The sequence below is a fragment of the Adiantum capillus-veneris genome, chromosome 12 (genome assembly GCF_014529385.1).
Source record: "Adiantum capillus-veneris isolate H3 chromosome 12, ASM1452938v2, whole genome shotgun sequence".
Taxonomy (NCBI): Eukaryota; Viridiplantae; Streptophyta; class Polypodiopsida; order Polypodiales; family Pteridaceae; genus Adiantum; species Adiantum capillus-veneris.
The window spans coordinates 3,940,644-3,959,218 of NC_140942.1; the positions used below are offsets into that span (position 1 = coordinate 3,940,644).

The following is an 18,575-nucleotide window of genomic DNA, read 5'->3' on the forward strand; positions in this document are numbered from 1 at the left end:
GGGGGAGCTACCAAATGGTGGCTATGGTCGGGTGGTTCGTCCGATGCGTATCTGTAGGCAGTCTATGTAGCCGGGAGATCCACTCTCATTGTTCGTTTCATGGTATCAGAGCCGGCTTGGCTGCACGAAGGACTATGTGCACACCTACAGATTGGTTTAAGTCGGATAGTCTTTATTTCATGCAATTTTTAATGATATAATTGTTTAATCAATTATTTTCTTCTCGTGAGCATGTTTGCAGGTGAAAATTAAAGTTTGGTCGCTGATTTTTGATAAAAATCAGCACATTAGGAGGTGAAAATGCTGAAAATCACAGTTCCTTCACTAGTTTTGCTGATTTTCGACGAAAATCAGTGAATTCTTTATTAAGTCACTGATTTTGGATTAAAATTCAGCATGCATCCTCTTTAAGCTTTCTCTGGAATCTCCTCCTCTGTGCGAAGCATAGAGAGAGAGAGAGAGAGAGAGAGAGAGAGAGTGCTACCTCTCTCTTTGCTTGGGGGTGACCAGCTGCTGCAGAATGAAGAGCCAGGGGCTGCGTTAATTCTCCAACGTGGAGGAGTTTGTATGCGCTGGCTCCAGGGTGGAGCTTATAGCGTGTGTTGGGCACGGAGGGGCACACGCTTCTTTCCCTTTGCGCTTCTCTCTCCACGCGTCCGTATACAGAAGCAGCCCGTTGATTTTTTTGAACGCAATAAGCCCACGCTGGTCTTCTCACGCTACCAAGTTCTTAATTTAATTAAATGACCTTTTTTTATTAAGGGTGCCCAGGACACTTTGTCTTTTTTTAAACAAAGGGTCTGAAACCTGTAAGTTATTAAAGCAATCACTTACAAAGACTTCAAAATCGACAGCAAGCTTATTTCTCAAGTCTCCTGTTTCTCTCTCAAGCTTCCTCTCTCTCACCTGCTCGCGCTCAGACGCTCACGCCGACACGTGGAGCTCCTCGAACTTCACTTTTTCGTGACCGAAAAGTGCAGAAAAGGTCCGATTTCGGGTGCAAACTCCAGTTTTTTCACGCACTTCGCCATGGATTCCTCCAGCTCAGATGTGCAGCGTGACAACGCGCCAAGTAACATCCAAATTCCATTCACGCATGCTCTCTACACATGGATTACAAGCACTTTCTAGAGTTTCGACCAACGTGTTACCGCTCTGGCAAAACGCGAATGTTCAGACGAACCTTCGCTTGGCCTCTCTCACTCTCTCATAAAAGAACGGAAGGCTCTCCCTTCCCTAAGTAAAAGGAACCCTTGAGCACAGTTCGGAGCACTCACCTTGAGCAAAGTTCAACATTCATTCCGTTGCACCTTACATCAAACTCAAAAGCAATAATGTCCCAAAAATAACTGGTCTAAAATCTGCCAACAAAAAGCAATCAACATAATCTGTGGAAATCCGTACTCTCTGCCACGTCAGCAAGTCAGAGTAAAATACAAAAATCCGTACGTTTTGCCACGTCAACACGCCAGCATAAATTACGGGTTTCCGTACAGATGCCACGTCAGCCAGTCAACGTACATTGTGGGAATCTGTACTGACAACCACGTCATCACGTCCGTGTTGTGTGTGTGTGTGTATGTGTGTGTGTGAAAGAGTCCAGGCACTGCCACGTCATCAATTTGTGACATACCCCCCTCTTGAAAGAATTGTAATCGCCCTCAATTACGTCTGCAAAACAGACAGAGGCCACAAACTGTCTTAATAGACACTGACTGTTGGTACCGACGCACTAGACACGACACATCTAGCACTTGTACAAAACGATAGTCACATTACAAGACATCACTCGACGTCACATGACCAATCACAGAAAATTCATTCCAAATCTCAAACCATGACCATCAGCAACGTATTTAGTAATCGCATCTAGATCCATTCCGGACCTCACTAATGCCCAATTAACTAATCCTTATTGCGATCATGTCTATAGAGATTTATGAGACCGAAATGCTGCAATCATTTCCTCTTTCAGTTCCTGCACTCAAACAAGTCAAATGAATCAATCGTATTCATTTTTCCGAAATTCTTTTTATAAAGTCATATAGAAGAATACTATTCAGCCCTTTAGTATCCCTGAAACCCAAAGGGGACAACAGTGACTATTCAAAATCGGGGTAATCCGTTGACAAAGGAGCGGAGTGACTCCCTCTTGTGCAAACCCGCTGCACTAGATTCACCCTCGCTGAAGTCGGGGTTCTATCGGAGTAGACTATGTTTAACCGAATGCTTCAAGGTAAAGTTTGAGTACTTGCTAGACAATAGTCTCCGACAGCGATCTCCGATTCACGAGTTTGTTTTGGAGGGCTATTTCGGAGAACATTGGCACACAGTTGCAGTTCTCAACATCATTCCACTCGCAAACAGATGGGCAATCTAAGATTGCAAATTCAATTGTCCTGGATTTATTGAAATCTTACATCTCTCATCAAAAGACTCAATGGGAATTTTTTTTGCCTTTGGGGGAATTTGCCTACAACAACACGATTTACTCTTTGACGGGGAAAGCGCCATTTGAGATCATTGAAGGTGCTCCAAAGGTTTCACCCTTCCTTAGCACTAAACATAAGATTTTTGAAGCCAACCAGTACACAAGGGACTTGGACACTGCTTTTGCCAAGGTCCGAGAGGCTTTAGAGAAATCTCAAGCACGACATAAGAAGACAGTAGATTGACATCGTCGCAATTTGAGATTAAAGGAAGACGATTGGGTGCTCATACATTTTCAGAAGGCACGCCTAAGAAAACGAAAGAGAAAGGAGCAGCTTTTTCTAAAGCTTAGCATGAGGTATTATTGCCCTTTCCCGATAAAAGACAAGATAAATGATGCATAGTTAGTCGGAACGGGAAATCCGAACGGGAAACAGGGAACGACAACATGCATGAAACGCCATTTCCTGTTTCAGATACTCACATGTGAAACACGGAACGGGGATCCGGAACGGGAAATTGGGATGGGAACGGGGACCTGAAATGACCATTCCTTTTAACTATGAAATGATGTCTCCTTTAGACTCAAGCTGCCCGATACTTGGAAGATTCACAATGCATTCCATGTGAGTCGCTTGAAACCTTTTGAAGGTGATGTGTCCGATGATGGGGAGCCTGATGAGCAACCCGAAGTGGAGGAAAGCGAGGAGATACTTATTCAGATTTTGCATCCATCCATACCTCAAAGGGGTCGTCCCAAGAGGCAAGGATGAGACACGACGCTTCTATCACCGCAACCTTGAGAACTGCGAAAGCTTCAACGACTGCCTCGGGCAAAACTACGCGATGTCGGCGAGTTTTTACCCCTTTTCCAAAACATCTGTGATGGGTGCGGCAATGCGTGCAAAATTCTCTATGTGCGAACTATATGCTTGACATAAACCAAGAGAAGAACGCACATTATATGCAATTTTGGGCAAATCCCAATTACAAACCTGTTCTACCTTCGCGGGATTGAGCTTGACACCTTCTGCAGAAATGATATAACCCAGATAAGTAACTTCAATGAGAAAAAACTCAGATTTCTTAGTTGTAATATACAGCTGACACTCATCCAAACGGGCTAAAACCCTTTCTACATCCTTTTTATATTGTTTCCACGATGTAGAAAAAATGAGAATATCATCAAAAAAGATAAACACGCACACGCCAATCATATCGCCAAAACGGCCTACCTGAGACGGTTAAATATACCCACGGCACCTGTCAATCCAAAAGGCATAACCACATACTCCTATTGCCCTCGCTGTGTGCGAAAAGCGGAAACGAGATGAACCATCCTTCTTGCGGACAAATAAGATAGGAGCAGCAAAAGGACTTACACTAGGACGTATGAATCCTCTGGCCACCAACTCCGTGAGTTGCCACTCTAACTCTTCTTCTTGAACAATATCAACATTCACTTGCGCTGCATCTTATTTGAGAATCATGAAGCAACGTCTTAAGCAAGTCGGAAAGAAGTTACCTGAGTTGTCTTTCAAAATGTATGGTCCATTTCCTGTCATTAAAGAGATCAATGAGGTTTCTATGAAATTACAATTGCCTAACTCATGGTCAATGCACAACGTTTTCCATGTTTCTTGGTTGAAAGTGTTTCAAGGTACACCTCCACAGGACATTTCAGAAGAAGAAGAACTCGATATCATCGACGAAGCTGAAGTCATGGAGCCGGAGCAAGTGTTGTTGCATTGGTTTCGCCATGGCTCAAAGAAGCGAGTGCGATAGTATACTTTTTGAAGTTCAAGGATCGAGGAACCCACGAGACAGTGTGGATCAATGAAGAATTTTTCAAAGATTATCCAGAGTTGTTGGCCGACTACAAGGAAGCCATGCAGCTCAATACCAATACCTCACTTTGAAAAGGAGGGGATGTCACATGCACATCTAACCCTATGTGCATGTGGACAAGCTATCTCAAGTCTAAGGTTCTATCACAAACTGCTGACGTGTCAAGTCATCGAAGAGCAGAGCCAACCTTCAGATCACGAACGAGGGGCCTAAACCCTAAGAAGAACAAGCAACAGAAAAAGAAGTCCTACCAACTTAAGGGACCCCATCCGATGGGGCCCAAGTGACACAAAGGATTAAAATAAAGCAAGACCCACACACACACGGAAAGACTTGCGTAGCAGCTGATGATGTGGCAACTGAACGGGGAAAACCCCGAAAATTGCATTGACATGATGACGTGGCATATTGTATAGATTTCCGCATTTTGCGCTGACTGCTGACGTGGCAGTTGTACGGAATTCCGTGATTTACACTGGCAGCTTTTTGGCATTGCTTTTGGACCAAAAGCTTTTGAGTTTGAAGGCTTTTCATGTAAACTGCTTTTGGGACCTAGGGCCTTAAAATATGAGACCATGGGCTCATTCTCTGGCATGCTTCCTGGAGAAGGTGTAGAGTCTGGAGTACCGGCTTGTACTGTGTTGATGCAATATAAAGAAATACCGAAAGGGGCCAAGTTTGGGGCCAATACTCTCTGGGGTGGAATTCCGCCACTCCGTGTCACATGTCGTCTCTCTCTCTCTCTCAGTTCACTTGTTATTGAAGTGCTAAAAGTCTGTTCAGTCTGTTCTTTTCTATTGGCACGTGATGCCCGTCTTGTGACAATGGTATCAAAGCATCAGGCATGTGCTTTTCTCAAAGCATACCAGTCCTAGAAAAGAGCAGACATAGCAAAACAGAGACTACTAGAAATTGTTATCTGAAGTATCTTTGAGACCCTACCCTGGACGTACTAGCCACTCCCACCCTTACTTCATCGCGCATCGAGCGCGCTCCCATCTTCATTGCTATGTCTTACAGGGCATAAACCATAAAGAACCCAAAACAAGGAATTCATGGATTCAGCAGAATATTACAGTTTTCGCTCGACGAGCTTCATGACATTCTTTCGCGGCATCCTCAACAGGATCTTCCGATGCTGCAAAGTTTTCAACAATTTTTCAACTATAAGTTACCCTCTCTGATGCCCCAGGTGGTACCTCCTCCACCGGCACCAGAAAGTACGAGAGCTTCCAACCGGCAACCTTCTCAGCCGTCTGTTCCGATCGGGGGAGTCTTCAGGAATATGGTGCAGCCATCTGACCATGATCCAGTGCAACCACCTTTGCCACCGCTTTTGCCTCCACCACCACCACCGCTACCAAGCTACAATGGTTGGAGCCCATATGATACCCTTATTATCCATACCCGGGATATGCGCCTAACCACTTACCAACCCAAAGATTTAAAAGACGACAGCATGACAGTCAAATTTTTCACTTTTTCCGGGGTGAAAGGTCACAAGAAAGCATTGCAGTTCCTATAGCAATTCGACAACATCTATGCTTTGGGGACCTATACACAAGAATCCAAGATTTCTCGAGCAGCGGGATTTCTTAGAGATAATGCTATGCAATGGTGGAGCTCAATCGCAACACAGCCGCATGCTCCAAGGAACTGACAAATTTTCAAGACAGTTTTTGCATGTAGTTAATGACTTCAATGTTTGAAGTCCGGATTTTGGCAGAGTAGGGTAGCTTGAAAATGCTTGCCACCGAAACCATGGACGACTATAACCAAAGGTTTCTCAACGTGTACCTTCCGGTGTCCTGCTTTAAGTTCATTTCCTTGGAGGACCAATGCGAGCACTACACCATTGAACTATCATCACCATTGCAAGAATATTGTCTCTCCAAGCAAGTCTCTACCATGCAAGAGCTTATGGACCATGCCGCGGTCGGTTACAAGCTCATGAAGGGCAAGTTGGAGTTTACCACATAAGAACCTCCGGCCACTAACCAGAACTCCTAGCAACAACGAACAAATTCTCAAGAATCCCGTGAAAACCAACCTCAACGGCCTCGCTTGACACACCGTCTACGAGACGCCTTGTTACAAGAAGGCCGATGCTTCGAATATTTCCAAACAGGGCATACGTTCAATACATGTCTTGAGCGAGCCTCGACGTCCTCAGTGCAACCTTCTGCTCCCACGTCAGACAGATCCCCGGGGCCACCTCTGGCCAAGAGGGCTAGACCTACTATTGGACTAGTGTCCAATATTTATAGTATACACCTCGAGAGTTTTAATGAATTGTGCATAGCTTATGGAAAAGTCAACGGCTTGAAAGCCCTTATTTTCTTTGACCCCGGAGCTATGCAGAACTTTATCCATCCGGAATTCTTGAAGCAGATGCACTTTGATTATGATGCAGAGGGTGGAGAAATTGAAGCTGAGCTAGCCACGGGGCAAACTCAGAAAGTGGTACCACTCATTGGTGCTCTTCAAGTGACTATACAAGATTATCATGGAAAAGCCGATTTCCACATTGTGACGTTCTCTTGGCATGCCCTGGCACGACAAGAATGATGCAACTCTCCAAGTTCGGAACCGAACCATCACCGTGATGCAGAAGGGCAAGCCAGTTGTCCTCAAAGTTCTATTGTCCGAACAAAGCCCTGAATGACCTCTCTAGTTGTTTTCTTGTTAGATACTTTTGAACATTGTTTGAGAAAGTATTGTTTGGAATTTGTTTGAAATGGATGCTATCTCTCTTAAACTCTTCGTGCCGATTAGAATCGTTTGACTCTGGTTTTAAATACTGGTTTCAATGATTGGTGATTTTACTCTTGGGTGGAGAAATGAGAAAAACTGTTTTGGTATTGTTTGAACCTCGAACGACGAAGGCCAATGCCTGGGGAGCGTTTCGTTGTATGTTTGAAAACCTCGGAACGATGCAGGCCAATGTCTGGGGAGCGTTTCGTTGTATGTTTGAAAACCTCGGAACGATGCAGGCCAATGTCTGGGGAGCCTTCCGTTGTATGCTAGAAAACCGCCGAACGACGCAAGCCGATGCCTGGGGAGCGTTTGGTTGTATGCTTGAACCTCCAAGCGACGTAGATTGCGGTCTGGGGAGCGTTTGGTTGTACGATCCTTTGAGCTCATGGCCCGGACCTTTTTAGGTTTTTTGCGGGGGGAGTGACGAGGTAGTCGTTGAGTAGCTTCATACCATAGACCGTTTGTCTCGGGGGAGTGCTCAACGGCGCTATTTGTTGTGTCTTGTGGCATGCATATGTAAGCATTTGTGTTGCATTGTGATGTGCCAACTGTAACAAACTTGGACACTCCAAGTCAAGAATCAACCGCGACAGCACCAAATAACCACTTCAAAACAATTCACAGATCACAATAGATTTGCACTGGCCCGGTGGAGTTCCGTGCCTAGAGATATTGGCCCCAAAGACTGGCGCCCCTTTCGGTATTTCTTTTTGTATTAATCAATCATCAAAGTACAAGAGAGCGGTTAGGGTTTCACTCTCAGACTCTGCGTCCAGATGCTCTGAGAAGTGAGGCCCTCACCACTAATTTAAAGGTTACAAGGGATGCCCAAAAGCAGAGCCCCAAAAGCTTTTAAAATCAAAAGCATCACCAATCAATTGACGACGCTCCATCTCTCTTTGCTCCGCCTGAGTAGGCCGAGGCGGGCCATACTCTCTGCCTGAATCTTCGTTGTGATCCCAGCCCGCATCTCCAGATGCAGAGGGAGTCGACTGATCATTGCCTGAAGCCATAGGTGCCGCGGAAAAAATTCGGGGATCGGATTTCCCGTAGAAGAGAAATCGGCCGTGCTCTGATACCACTGTAACAAACTTGGACACTCCAAGTCAAGAATCAACCGCGACAGCACCAAATAACCACTTCAAAACCATTCACAGATCACAATAGATTTGCACTGGCCCGGCGGAGTTCCGTGCCTAGAGCATCTGGACGTAAAGTCTGAGAGTGAAACCCTAACCGCTCTCTTGTACTTTGATGATTGATTAATACAAAAAGAAATACCGAAAGGGGCGCCAGTCTTTGGGGCCAATATCTCTAGGCACGGAACTCCGCCGGGCCAGTGCAAATCTATTGTGATCTGTGAATTGTTTTGAAGTGGTTATTTGGTGCTGTCGCGGTTGATTCTTGACTTGGAGTGTCCAAGTTTGTTACAGCAACTACTGAATATTCCTAACTGGATGAGATTTCCTGGGCATGTAATTTTAGTGCATCAAGACACCCGTGGAAGATCAGTGTGGTCTGGGTGTGATGGCTAATTTTACTACGCCAGCATATCAAGAGTTCCAATCTAGACAAAAGGAGAAGCCAACTCCTTAATCAAAAGAGCCGAAAGGAGAAGCCTAGCAAACTGATTGTCCCTCGGAATGAACCTCGGAATTTTTTTTAAGCTAACTTGAGTTGTTTTGCAGATATGCTGTAATCGCGGACGATTAGTCTCTTTCAAGAAGGGGGGATGTCACAAACTGCTGACAATCAAGTTAGTGAAGAGCAGAGCCAACCTTCAGATCACGGCCGAGGGGCCTAAACCCTAAGAAGAACAAGCAACAGAAGAAGAAGTCCTACCAACTTATGGGACCCCGTTCGATGGGGCCCAAGTGATATAAAGGATTAAAATAAAACAGGACCCACACACACACACTGAAAGACTTCTGTAGCTACTGATGATGTGGCAGCTATACGAAAAAAAAAACCAAAAATTACGCTCACATGATGACGTGGCAGACTGTACGGATTTTCGCGTTTTGCGTTGACTGTTGACGTGGCAGTTGTACGGAATTCCGTGATTTACGCTAGAAGCTTTTTGGCATTGCTTTTGGACCAGAAGCTTTTGAGTTTGAAGGCTTTTCATGTAAATTGCTTTTGAGGCCTAGGGCCTTTAAATATGAGGCTATGGGCTCAATCTCTGGCATGCTTCCTAGAGAAGGTGCAGAGTCTGGAATACCGGCTTGTACTGTGTTGATGCAATATAAAGAAATAACGAAAGGGGCGCCAAGGTTTGGGGCCAATACTCTCTGGGGTGGAATTCCGCCACTCCGTGTCGCGTGTCGTCTCTCTCTCTCAGTTCCGTTGTTATTGAAGTGCTAAAAGTTTGTTCACTCTGTTCTTTTCTATCGGCACCCGTGTTGCCCGTCTTGTGACAAGTTCAAGTAAGCCTAGGAAGTGTTCTGGCACCTTTGTGAGCATGTGCGTAGGTCGTGCACGTCCAGGCACTTAGATTAGTTACATATCCTCTAATTGCACACACCATAATCATTAGCATGGCATTCAATACCCATCATGAGCATTTTACAGAGCATAGAACCCTTTTCCCCAAAACACACATTTTTCACTTATTTATTAATAAGTGACTTTTGTTGGAAAAGTAGGGCAAATTGCTAAGGAAATATAAAAGAAACCCAGTGGTCACTCAGTAGAAGCAGGAGAATCAAAGAGAGCACAAGCATTCTTGCAGCAAGATTTCCCTAGCGTTTTCAGCAAGGCCTCAAGAGCATTTTCAGCCAGTTATCAACAGCGTTTTCAGCCAGTCATCAACAGCGTTTTCATCCAATTAGCATCAGCGTTTTTAGCCAGACATCAGCAGCATTTTCAGCCAAGGATCATCAGCAATTTTAGCCCAGGAGCACTAGCGTTTTCAGCCTCAGAGCTCGGCTAGATTCCAGCCTCTCTATTGTAGAGCAGGTAGTGTTTTTGGTCAAGCTCAGCCCTACAGCAGAATTCTCAATTTTCAGCCATAAGTCGCCACCGCTGTCGTCGCCTTGGTCGTCGTCGCCGTCAGCATCGACTTAGCCCTTCCCTAGCATCATAGCATGAAGTCCATTGCATCAACACCATTGTACCAGATTTGTGCAATCTATAGCATAGACCTCTCTCGCCATTGAGAGAGGGGCCCTTGGAGAAGGAGTTGAGAACCGTTTGGTATCGTATTCTTCTCTCTCTTTCTCTCAATCTCAGCACCTTCATTCACAGTAGCATTCACTTTGTTTGTGATCACTGCACTCTCTCTCTAAAGGAACAGAAGGCTCTCCCTTCCGTAAGAAAAAGGAACCCTTGAGCACAGTTCGGAGCACTCATCTTGAGCAATATCAACTTTCACTTCCACTGCACCTTACACTGAGAGAGAGAGAGAGAGAGAGAGAGAGAGAGAGCACACGCCACACGGAGTGGCGGAATTCCACCCCAGAGAGTATTGGGCCCAAACCTTGGCGCCCCTTTCGGTATTCCTTTATGTTACTTGAACTCGGTACAATGCCAATACTCACGCTCTGCACCTTCACCCAGAAGAGTGCCACAGAATGAGCCCTCTGCACATATTTAAAGGCCCTTGGAATATGAAAAGCAGTTTACATGAAAAGCCTTCAAACTTAAAAGCAATTGGCCCAAAAGCTGCCAGCACAAAAGCAGAATTCTGTACAGCTTTGCCATGTCAGCAGTCTGTAAAACGCAAAAATCCGTACAACTGTGCCATGTCAGCATGTCAGCGTAAAATCCGAAAATTCGTACAGGCTGTCAGCACGGGAATTTCGAGAATCCGTACAACTGCCACGTCATTTTCTCCGCGCGTGTGTGTGTGGGCTTCCTTTACTTTAACGGGGTCCCATAAGTTGATAGGACTTTTTCTTCTTCAGTTGCTTCTTCTTAGGGTTTAGGCCCCTCGGCCGAGATCTGCACACTGTAGGTTGGCTCCGTTCTTCAGTGACTTGACACGTCAACAATTTGTGACAACCTGAGAGTCAGCAACATTGTTGGTTAAAGCAGAAGAAGAAGTAAAAGTGTTTTTCATTTTTGTAGTAAGGTCAATGTTTCAGATCAACCCCCCCCCCTCAAGGCTAAAGATCCTAAGGCTAGATTAGTGCTAACCACACCCCTCATTTGTATAGCAGGGTTGTTGCCAAGCAGTGAGGTCCTTAAATAAGGCTGCTTGCCACACTCAAAAGATCATCAACAATAGCGTGCAATCGAGTGTCCGTGATCCTTGCTAGAATCACTACTCAACGTCTCCTAGCTTGGAGTGTCCAAGTTTGTAACAATGGTTTCAGAGCTCAAAACAATTCTTCTTCTATGGAGAATCTGATCCCTTTTGCAGCACACATGGGTTCTCATGGAGAACCCGAGAGACGACACCCCTCCAACTTCTGATCGTCGGGGAGATGAAGAGAAGTTGAATCCCAACGGGAGAATAGAAGAAACCAACAGAGAATGAAGTTCACCTTTCAAGGAAATTGCATGCTAACCCACTATATTCGTCCATAAGACAATATAACTCTCAACTCCATCAAAGATTGTCCTCACTAAATACAACGACCTCTCTACGGTGGAACATGACTTTCAATAAGCACCTTCTTGCATATGAGAGCTGCCACACAAAGCTCTCCATGCGGAAATGAAGATATCTCCTTCAATAAATAGTGATTGAAGTCGAGATGTGTCCATCTAGCTCATGAAGCACACCCGTCATAGCCCATAAATATTGCATATGGCCAAAAGAAGCAATTTCATTAATCAATTAAACGTGTTCAAGCATCAATCAGACCAACAAACATACCTAGGAATCCATTACACACAAAAGCAATTCTGAAAGCTAACAATTGATAGCTCGATGCAAATTTAATGGTCTTCACGTTGCAAATCAATCAAACCATAGTAAGCCAAACCTTGCACACTATCCAAAGTAATATAAAATGTCAAAATAGGAGATGCATTCTTAATCATCTTGTGGGTGCCCACAAGATGCATTCTTAATCATCTTGTGCGTGCCCACTCTCTCTCTCTCTCTCTCTCTCTCTCTCTCTCTCTCTCTCTCTCTCTCTCTCTCTCTATACAACCGTGCTAGTGTGTGTCCAATCATAATAGCTGAAACCGGCCTGTTCAATCCAAAAAGGGCGGTAGACTTTACTTCAAACCTTGATTTAGCTTTCACCCATTATTAGTTGTCTATTTTACCTGTACTTTAGAGACACAACAAAGGGGAGAGGGATACAGGTTGCTAGATTGCACCTGTATGAGTAGACGGACACCAGATTGGCCCCTAACTTAGGCGCCCCTTTCGGTATTTCTTTATTGTTCAAAAGAGGGAATAAACGCTATGGTTCCCTACAAGCTGCCCCGCACAAACTCGGCTGAATTTCCACTGTTCCAACCCGATTTCGGCAGCATAACTGTACTAGAACCCTTCACAGTCAATATTCCCACGCATTGACTGACTTTCCCGACGCATACGGGCACTTTGCAAAACCTGGAGAGAATCTGCAGCACGCTGAATTCTCTGTTTTCAGCCCTGAAAATGCGCCAGATCACCTGTATAGCGGTCCCCTTGCGTCCCCGAACCTCCTGGGGGTATTAGGGTCCGTTTAGGGCCAAAACCCTAAACCTGCAAAAATACACAGCAGGCTGTAATTTGCTGTTTCGGGCTCCGTTTCGCGTGCCGGTCGCATCCGTAGCAAGTCCTCGAGCTCCCGCACCTGTAGGGCTACTTGCCCTTTGAATCGGACAAGATTTCTAGCGTGAAACCTCTCCGAATTCACCTGTATCTGCGGGGAAGATTAGCCGCTAGCTAATCCAGTACCTGTGCAAGAGGCTCTTGCCTCGGCAATCGCGCATGAACCCACACAACTGTACATTGGTCAAATGAAGAGCCCACTAGAGGGGCATAACATACTGCCAAAGGGGAGAGAGAGGGCAGTGCGTAGCGTGCAGGGCATCACTCCTGGCACCGCACTGTGCATAAGAGGGAAAGCAAGCACTCCATAGCTCTTAACCTGTGACAAAAGCTGCAAATGAGCCTCTCCCAGCTTAAAATTCAGCGCCAACTCTCTCTTGCATTAGAAACTGCACCAGAATGTGCCACTTGGCACATTTACAAGCATTTTCCCGTTTCGGGGTTGCCGCCTAAAAATCTCCCAACCGGTTGCCCAGTTGACTTCACGGCAGAGTAAGAAAATGTTCCCCTTGTCATTCCGGAGATAATGACGCCAACACATTTTCAGGTCCCAAAATAGCAGTTCCCTAAATTTTAGGAGATGCTGCCATTGTATCTTTCTAGGTCATCCGACCCTCTTTGTACACTGCGGCCACATCCAGAACTGAAATGTAGCCTCTGTAGCAAAGGATTCCACTTTGGCTAGTCAATGACTCCACTTGGCTAACCATAGTCCTTGTCCAACCTTAGTGCTCTCTTGCCCTCAGGCCTGGACTCCCTCTGGATAGTTCCACACTAGCTATGCAATGCAGGGCAGTTAGATTTCCCGAGGGGTGTTTCCAAAAAGTGAAAGTAAATAGATAATAAGAAAGAAATCAACAAAAAGGATAGATAGTAGTCACACGCTGGTGACAATAGCACGGTAGGTTCCTGGCTCCGTAGGATCACCTGCCTTGAAGATAGGTTGTAAGGTGCAGCGGAAGTGAATGTTGAACTTTGCTCAAGATGAGTGCTCAGAACTGTGCTCAAGGGTTCCTTTTACTTACGGAAGGAAGAGCCTTCCGTTCCTTTTGTGAGAGAGTGCAATGGGCACAAACAAAGTGATGAACACTGTGAATGAAGGTGCTGAGACTAAGAGATAGAGAGAGAAGAATACGACACCAGAATGTTGTCAAACCCTCCTCCGAAGGTCCCACTCTCAATGGCGAGAGCAGTCTACTTATGATTGCACGAATCTCTACAATGCTTGGACTTGCCAACGATGAGGACGACGACGAGACGAACTGAAATCTGAAACTGCTAATGGCTGAAATCTGCAAATCTTTATCGGTTGAATTCTGACTCTATGTCGGAGACGATGTCGATGGCGACGATGCAACGACGACGCGCTGAAAACGCAGATGCTGAAATCTGTGTTTTCCAGGCTGAAACGGTAAACTTTGCGGGATTTGACCGTGCGGTGAGGATCTGCTAGCGGGAAGGTGAGATCTGTGAGGTTGTTCTACTGTGTCTAAAGGCTGAAAACTGAAAACGCTGGTCCTAGGGCTGAATCTATCGCGAAGATCTGCAAAAACGTTGGGGTTGATCTACAAACCAAAAACGCTAGGGCTGAAAATGGGTCCTGCTGCAAACATGTTGTGGATCTGCCGGTGCAAACCACTAACGCTAGTGCTGATCTATCCTTTGCTGTCGCCGGGCTGATGCAGATGCAAAAACGCTGGCTGATCTGGGTTCTTGTTTAAAAACGCTAGCTCTTCTGCTGTGATGCCAAAACGCTAGAGAACTTGGGGTCCTGCTAAGAAGTTGCTTGTGAGCAATGCTCCTGCTGCCTCTTCTGCCAGAAAGTGCTAGCGCTAGGTTTCCATATATACAAACTTAGCAAAATTGCCCTACCTAGTTTCCAACAAAAGTCACTTAAAAATAATAAGTGAAAAATGTCAAAAATAGGAAAAATAGGTCTATGCACTGTAAAAATGCTCCTGATGGGTTCTTATGGAAATCTGATGATCATACTCTGTGCAACCAGAGGATATGCAAGTGTCTCGGCATGCATGGTCTTTGAACAGACTCACAGAAGTGCCAGAACACTTCCTAAGCTACACTGACCGGACTGATTGAACCCTTGTCATATTGTAGCTTGTCCACGTACACATAGGGTTGGATGTGTCACGTGACATAGGCACAATAGTGGACAATCTCAAAGTCTCAAGTAGACTCACACATGACACGAATGAATATAACTGCAAGAATCTCTACCAACATATCTCCGGCATGTATAAAGTGCTCTGCTACAAGCCCATCATGATCATATAACCTGTTGGTCCTCATCCTGTCAATGGCCATCTTTACCATCTCAGTGGTAAAGAAGGTACTCGTAGACGGGTCCCCAAAGAGTTGGTCTAACAGTAAGGCTTTGGTCTCTCAAACTACGAGTTGTGGGTTCAAATCCCTCGTTGGGTCACACTCTAGAGGGACACCTTGTGCTCACCAAGTGTTCGCGTTGCTAGAGCTCTTGCCCTTGGACACTCGAGTGCATCCTCCTCTTGGGGTGGGTCACCCGAGGAGGAGGTCCCTAGCTGGTTGCTACGAGTTCTCTTCGTTGTTCCCAATACGTGGTGCATCAATTAGGTGGCCATGGTGATGCCTACGCTTGGCTCTTGCCCGATGGTACGCGGCCCTTGCCCGACCATGTAACATGGATAATATTTGGAAGGGATAAGCACCTCCCCTTGTGGGCCCTCTGGTGTGTCGGAAACAAAAAGGTACTCGTAGATGGGCATGGCTCAAGAGGATCTGGAAGGGGTGTCTGGACTCTGTAGAGGGACCGTATATAAGGAAGTTGCATACTTATTACTAACCTAACACATCAAGGGAAGTAATCACTGGGAAAGGAGAGTGCTCATGAAAGAGACGACATGCCTCTCCGGAGTCTCTACTCAAGAATAGTTGGTATAAATCTCACTCCATTTTAGCCAAAAATGCTCGCTTCTTCCGTCGCACAAGGCGCAGGAAGGCTATCCAGCACTGTTTGTGATTGATGACCCCTCAGAGAAGATCCCTCTGAAGATGTGCTCTCGTCTCTTTGCAATGTCCATTCCTCGTCATACCAACAATTATGAGGCATCCCTCTAGGGCAACGTCTTTGATCAGGCTTAATGTGTGGGTATGCTTCTGTTGCTCCATCATGCAATGTCACAATTAGTAAATTGGTGATCTCCTCTATTGAGAGTCCTTGCCTGGCTGTTGCTCATAGGCGACCATACATCTCCTCTGTATAAACAACGTCAATCTCTAGTGTAAATGTATAGCGGGCATGTGTTTTCCCTCCTGACACTTGAGTTATACAATACTAAAAGGCGATTGAACGTGTCAAGAGAGCATGATCCATTGCTACACCCACTGGTTTTGGGTCCTACTGTGAAATCCTGAATGCAAGGGATGAAGCTCGGCTGTGCCATTACATAGTCCACTGTGTTGGCCACATGCTTATGTGGGAAACAAGTAAATCCAACTACAGCGTGGAATTGTTGTAGGCCATTAAGTATGGTGAAACCATGTGAGGCCCCCATTCCCATCAGATATCTCCCGTACTCGGTGTGCTCCTCATCTTGTGAGCGTTTATCAAGCTCCATATCGCTAGTATCTAGCTCTCACAGTATCTCATCTGAGGTATCATAAAAAGTAGTTTGATGATTTCTCGTGCGGGCATTAAAGTCCCCCAAGAGAATGATGTCACCGTCTCTGGAGGACTGCCATATATCCTCATCTAATTCAGAAAAAGGGGGCTATCCTCTAGGTGCGGCATACACTGACATGCTAGGGGTAAAGTAACAAGCGATGTACAAGAATCTGCCTATCTCAGCCCTCAGTCTCACCCACATGTACCTCGCCTGATCATCTCTCCTACCCCTGTGCTTTGATCTCGTCTCTGCTCGACAACTTGTCTCTCTCATGGGTTACGGTGTGCCATTGGTCAGATATGGACATCTTCACACCAACTTGAGATTGAGACTGGTAGGTTCAGAGGGATACCAGCAGCCAGCAAGATATGCCGCATATGCCACACAGAGCCAAAAACGGAGATGCATTATACATGTCCGTGCACAATGTATTATGAGATACAGGGTCACTTCCAATGTCTACTCAGAGAAGGCATCGGACCTTTCTCCGAATTCGTGAGCTATCAGAACTAGAGATGTCTTGGACTATATCTACTTGAGTTACACAGACACACAGACAGTTTATTGAGGAGATCTCAAGAGAGAATCCCTGAGACAAATTATTGAATTATTCACACCAGACACCGGCCAAATAGAGAAGCAGCCACCATTGCAAAGCTCAACTCATACTTACACCCCCAATACTCTCATTGACCGAACATTGGAGCTAGGTAGATCGAGACACCCACGACTAAGGAGAGGAGCTTCAGGAGCTTCACATTGTTGACGGAGACTACGGAAGAGGCTTTGAGCCATACTGTCTCGAATTCCAGGATGGATTCACCACGCCATTATATCACCCTCTTATTTTGGGTACCCATGGGGTATTACTGATCACACATACCCCGCACAGTTCCAGATAGTAGCACTTTTAGATTCATCATAGTACCTCTTTTATGTATCTCTTTTTCGTAACCAACCATGGTATCAGATTCACCAGTTTGTAACGGATTGGTCTCATTGGTCATTTTGGCCTCTTGAAGACATTAATATATCATATCATTTCATATCTCTCTCTCTCTCTCTCTCTCTCTCTCTCTCTCTCTCTCTCTCTCTCTCTCTCTCTCTCTCTCTCAGGTCTTGAGTTCAACCCTCCTCGTCGGCTAGATCTTTAAGGTCTCTTGGGATAGTTTCCTACGACATTAAAACTCTCTTCTTCTTCTTCTTCTTCTTCTTCTTCTTCTTCTTCTCTCTCTCTCTCTCTCTCTCTCTCTCTCTCTCTCTCTCTCACCAACATATAGCGAGCGTTCATTCTCATCTTGCAATAAAATATATGCAGAACTGTAAGGCGAATTTGCAGGCACCTTTTGCATGCGGCGAGTGCCTTGGGACTTGCAATACTCGAGGTACTGCACCCACAAATCAAGGTCACCTTTGAACCGAGTAACAGCACGTTGATAAATAAGCATGATGCGCATGGCACTTGCTCGGTCGCAAAGTGAAGGCTGCCATCTTTGCTTGGAGGACTGCATCTCACGAACAAGGGATTTCTTGCGGAGCAACCTGAGCTTCTCTAGCTGCAGCTCGTACTTAATGTAGTTCAGATAGTCCTCTTTCATCTTAGACCTGCGCTCCAGCCGGAACTCAAACTCACGCCTGCGCTTGGCAATCTCCTTGACTTCTGCGTCAGAGAAGAGGCCTCTCTCCTTAAGATCATCCAGCTCCGGGAGCATGCGCTCCAGATGGTAATAGACGCTGTCCGCCATGGCTCTGCTGGGATGGGAGAGACACTGTAGAGTCACACCGTCTCTCTTGTCCCTTGTCCTAAGGGTGATTACGCGTGCCCGTCCAAAACATGGCGGCCTCTATGAAAATAGTGGCCGCGTTTCATAACGCGACGCTCATTTGGGCAGGTGTATGCAGAGCTGCCGCCATTTCCAAGGTGGATGCAAGTTATTGGCTGCAGTTCAGTGTAATAGAGAGCGAAGTCCTAGGCTATACCCAGCCTAACATTCATATGCCACTACGAACTTTCAAAAAAATAGAAATTTATTTTAAAACTCCCTAAAAGGGTGGAAACTTTAGTACATAAAGGTAAAGGTAAGAACAGTTTGCATGAATGACGGTCAAAGGTCTTTGGCTCAACATCTTCCCTATAAGGTGAAGATGAGAATGTCTCTCTCTCT

General features: G+C 45.6%; 1 protein-coding gene across 2 annotated transcripts in view; it reads right to left on the minus strand.

The window, feature by feature from the left end:
• The window catches only part of LOC147445228 (U3 small nucleolar RNA-associated-like protein), an 88,504-nt gene extending 70,148 nt beyond the window's left edge, over window positions 1-18,356 (minus strand). Inside the window, exon 1 of one of the 2 annotated variants that reach the window (XM_086524779.1) lies at window positions 17,754-18,356. In XM_086524779.1, coding sequence (XP_086380905.1) covers window positions 17,754-18,155 — 402 coding nt within the window. In that variant the 5' untranslated portion in view covers window positions 18,156-18,356. The remainder of the gene's footprint in view (window positions 1-17,753) is intronic. The other variant, XM_086524780.1, reaches the window with a different exon arrangement.
• Window positions 18,357-18,575: the final 219 nt, after the last annotated feature.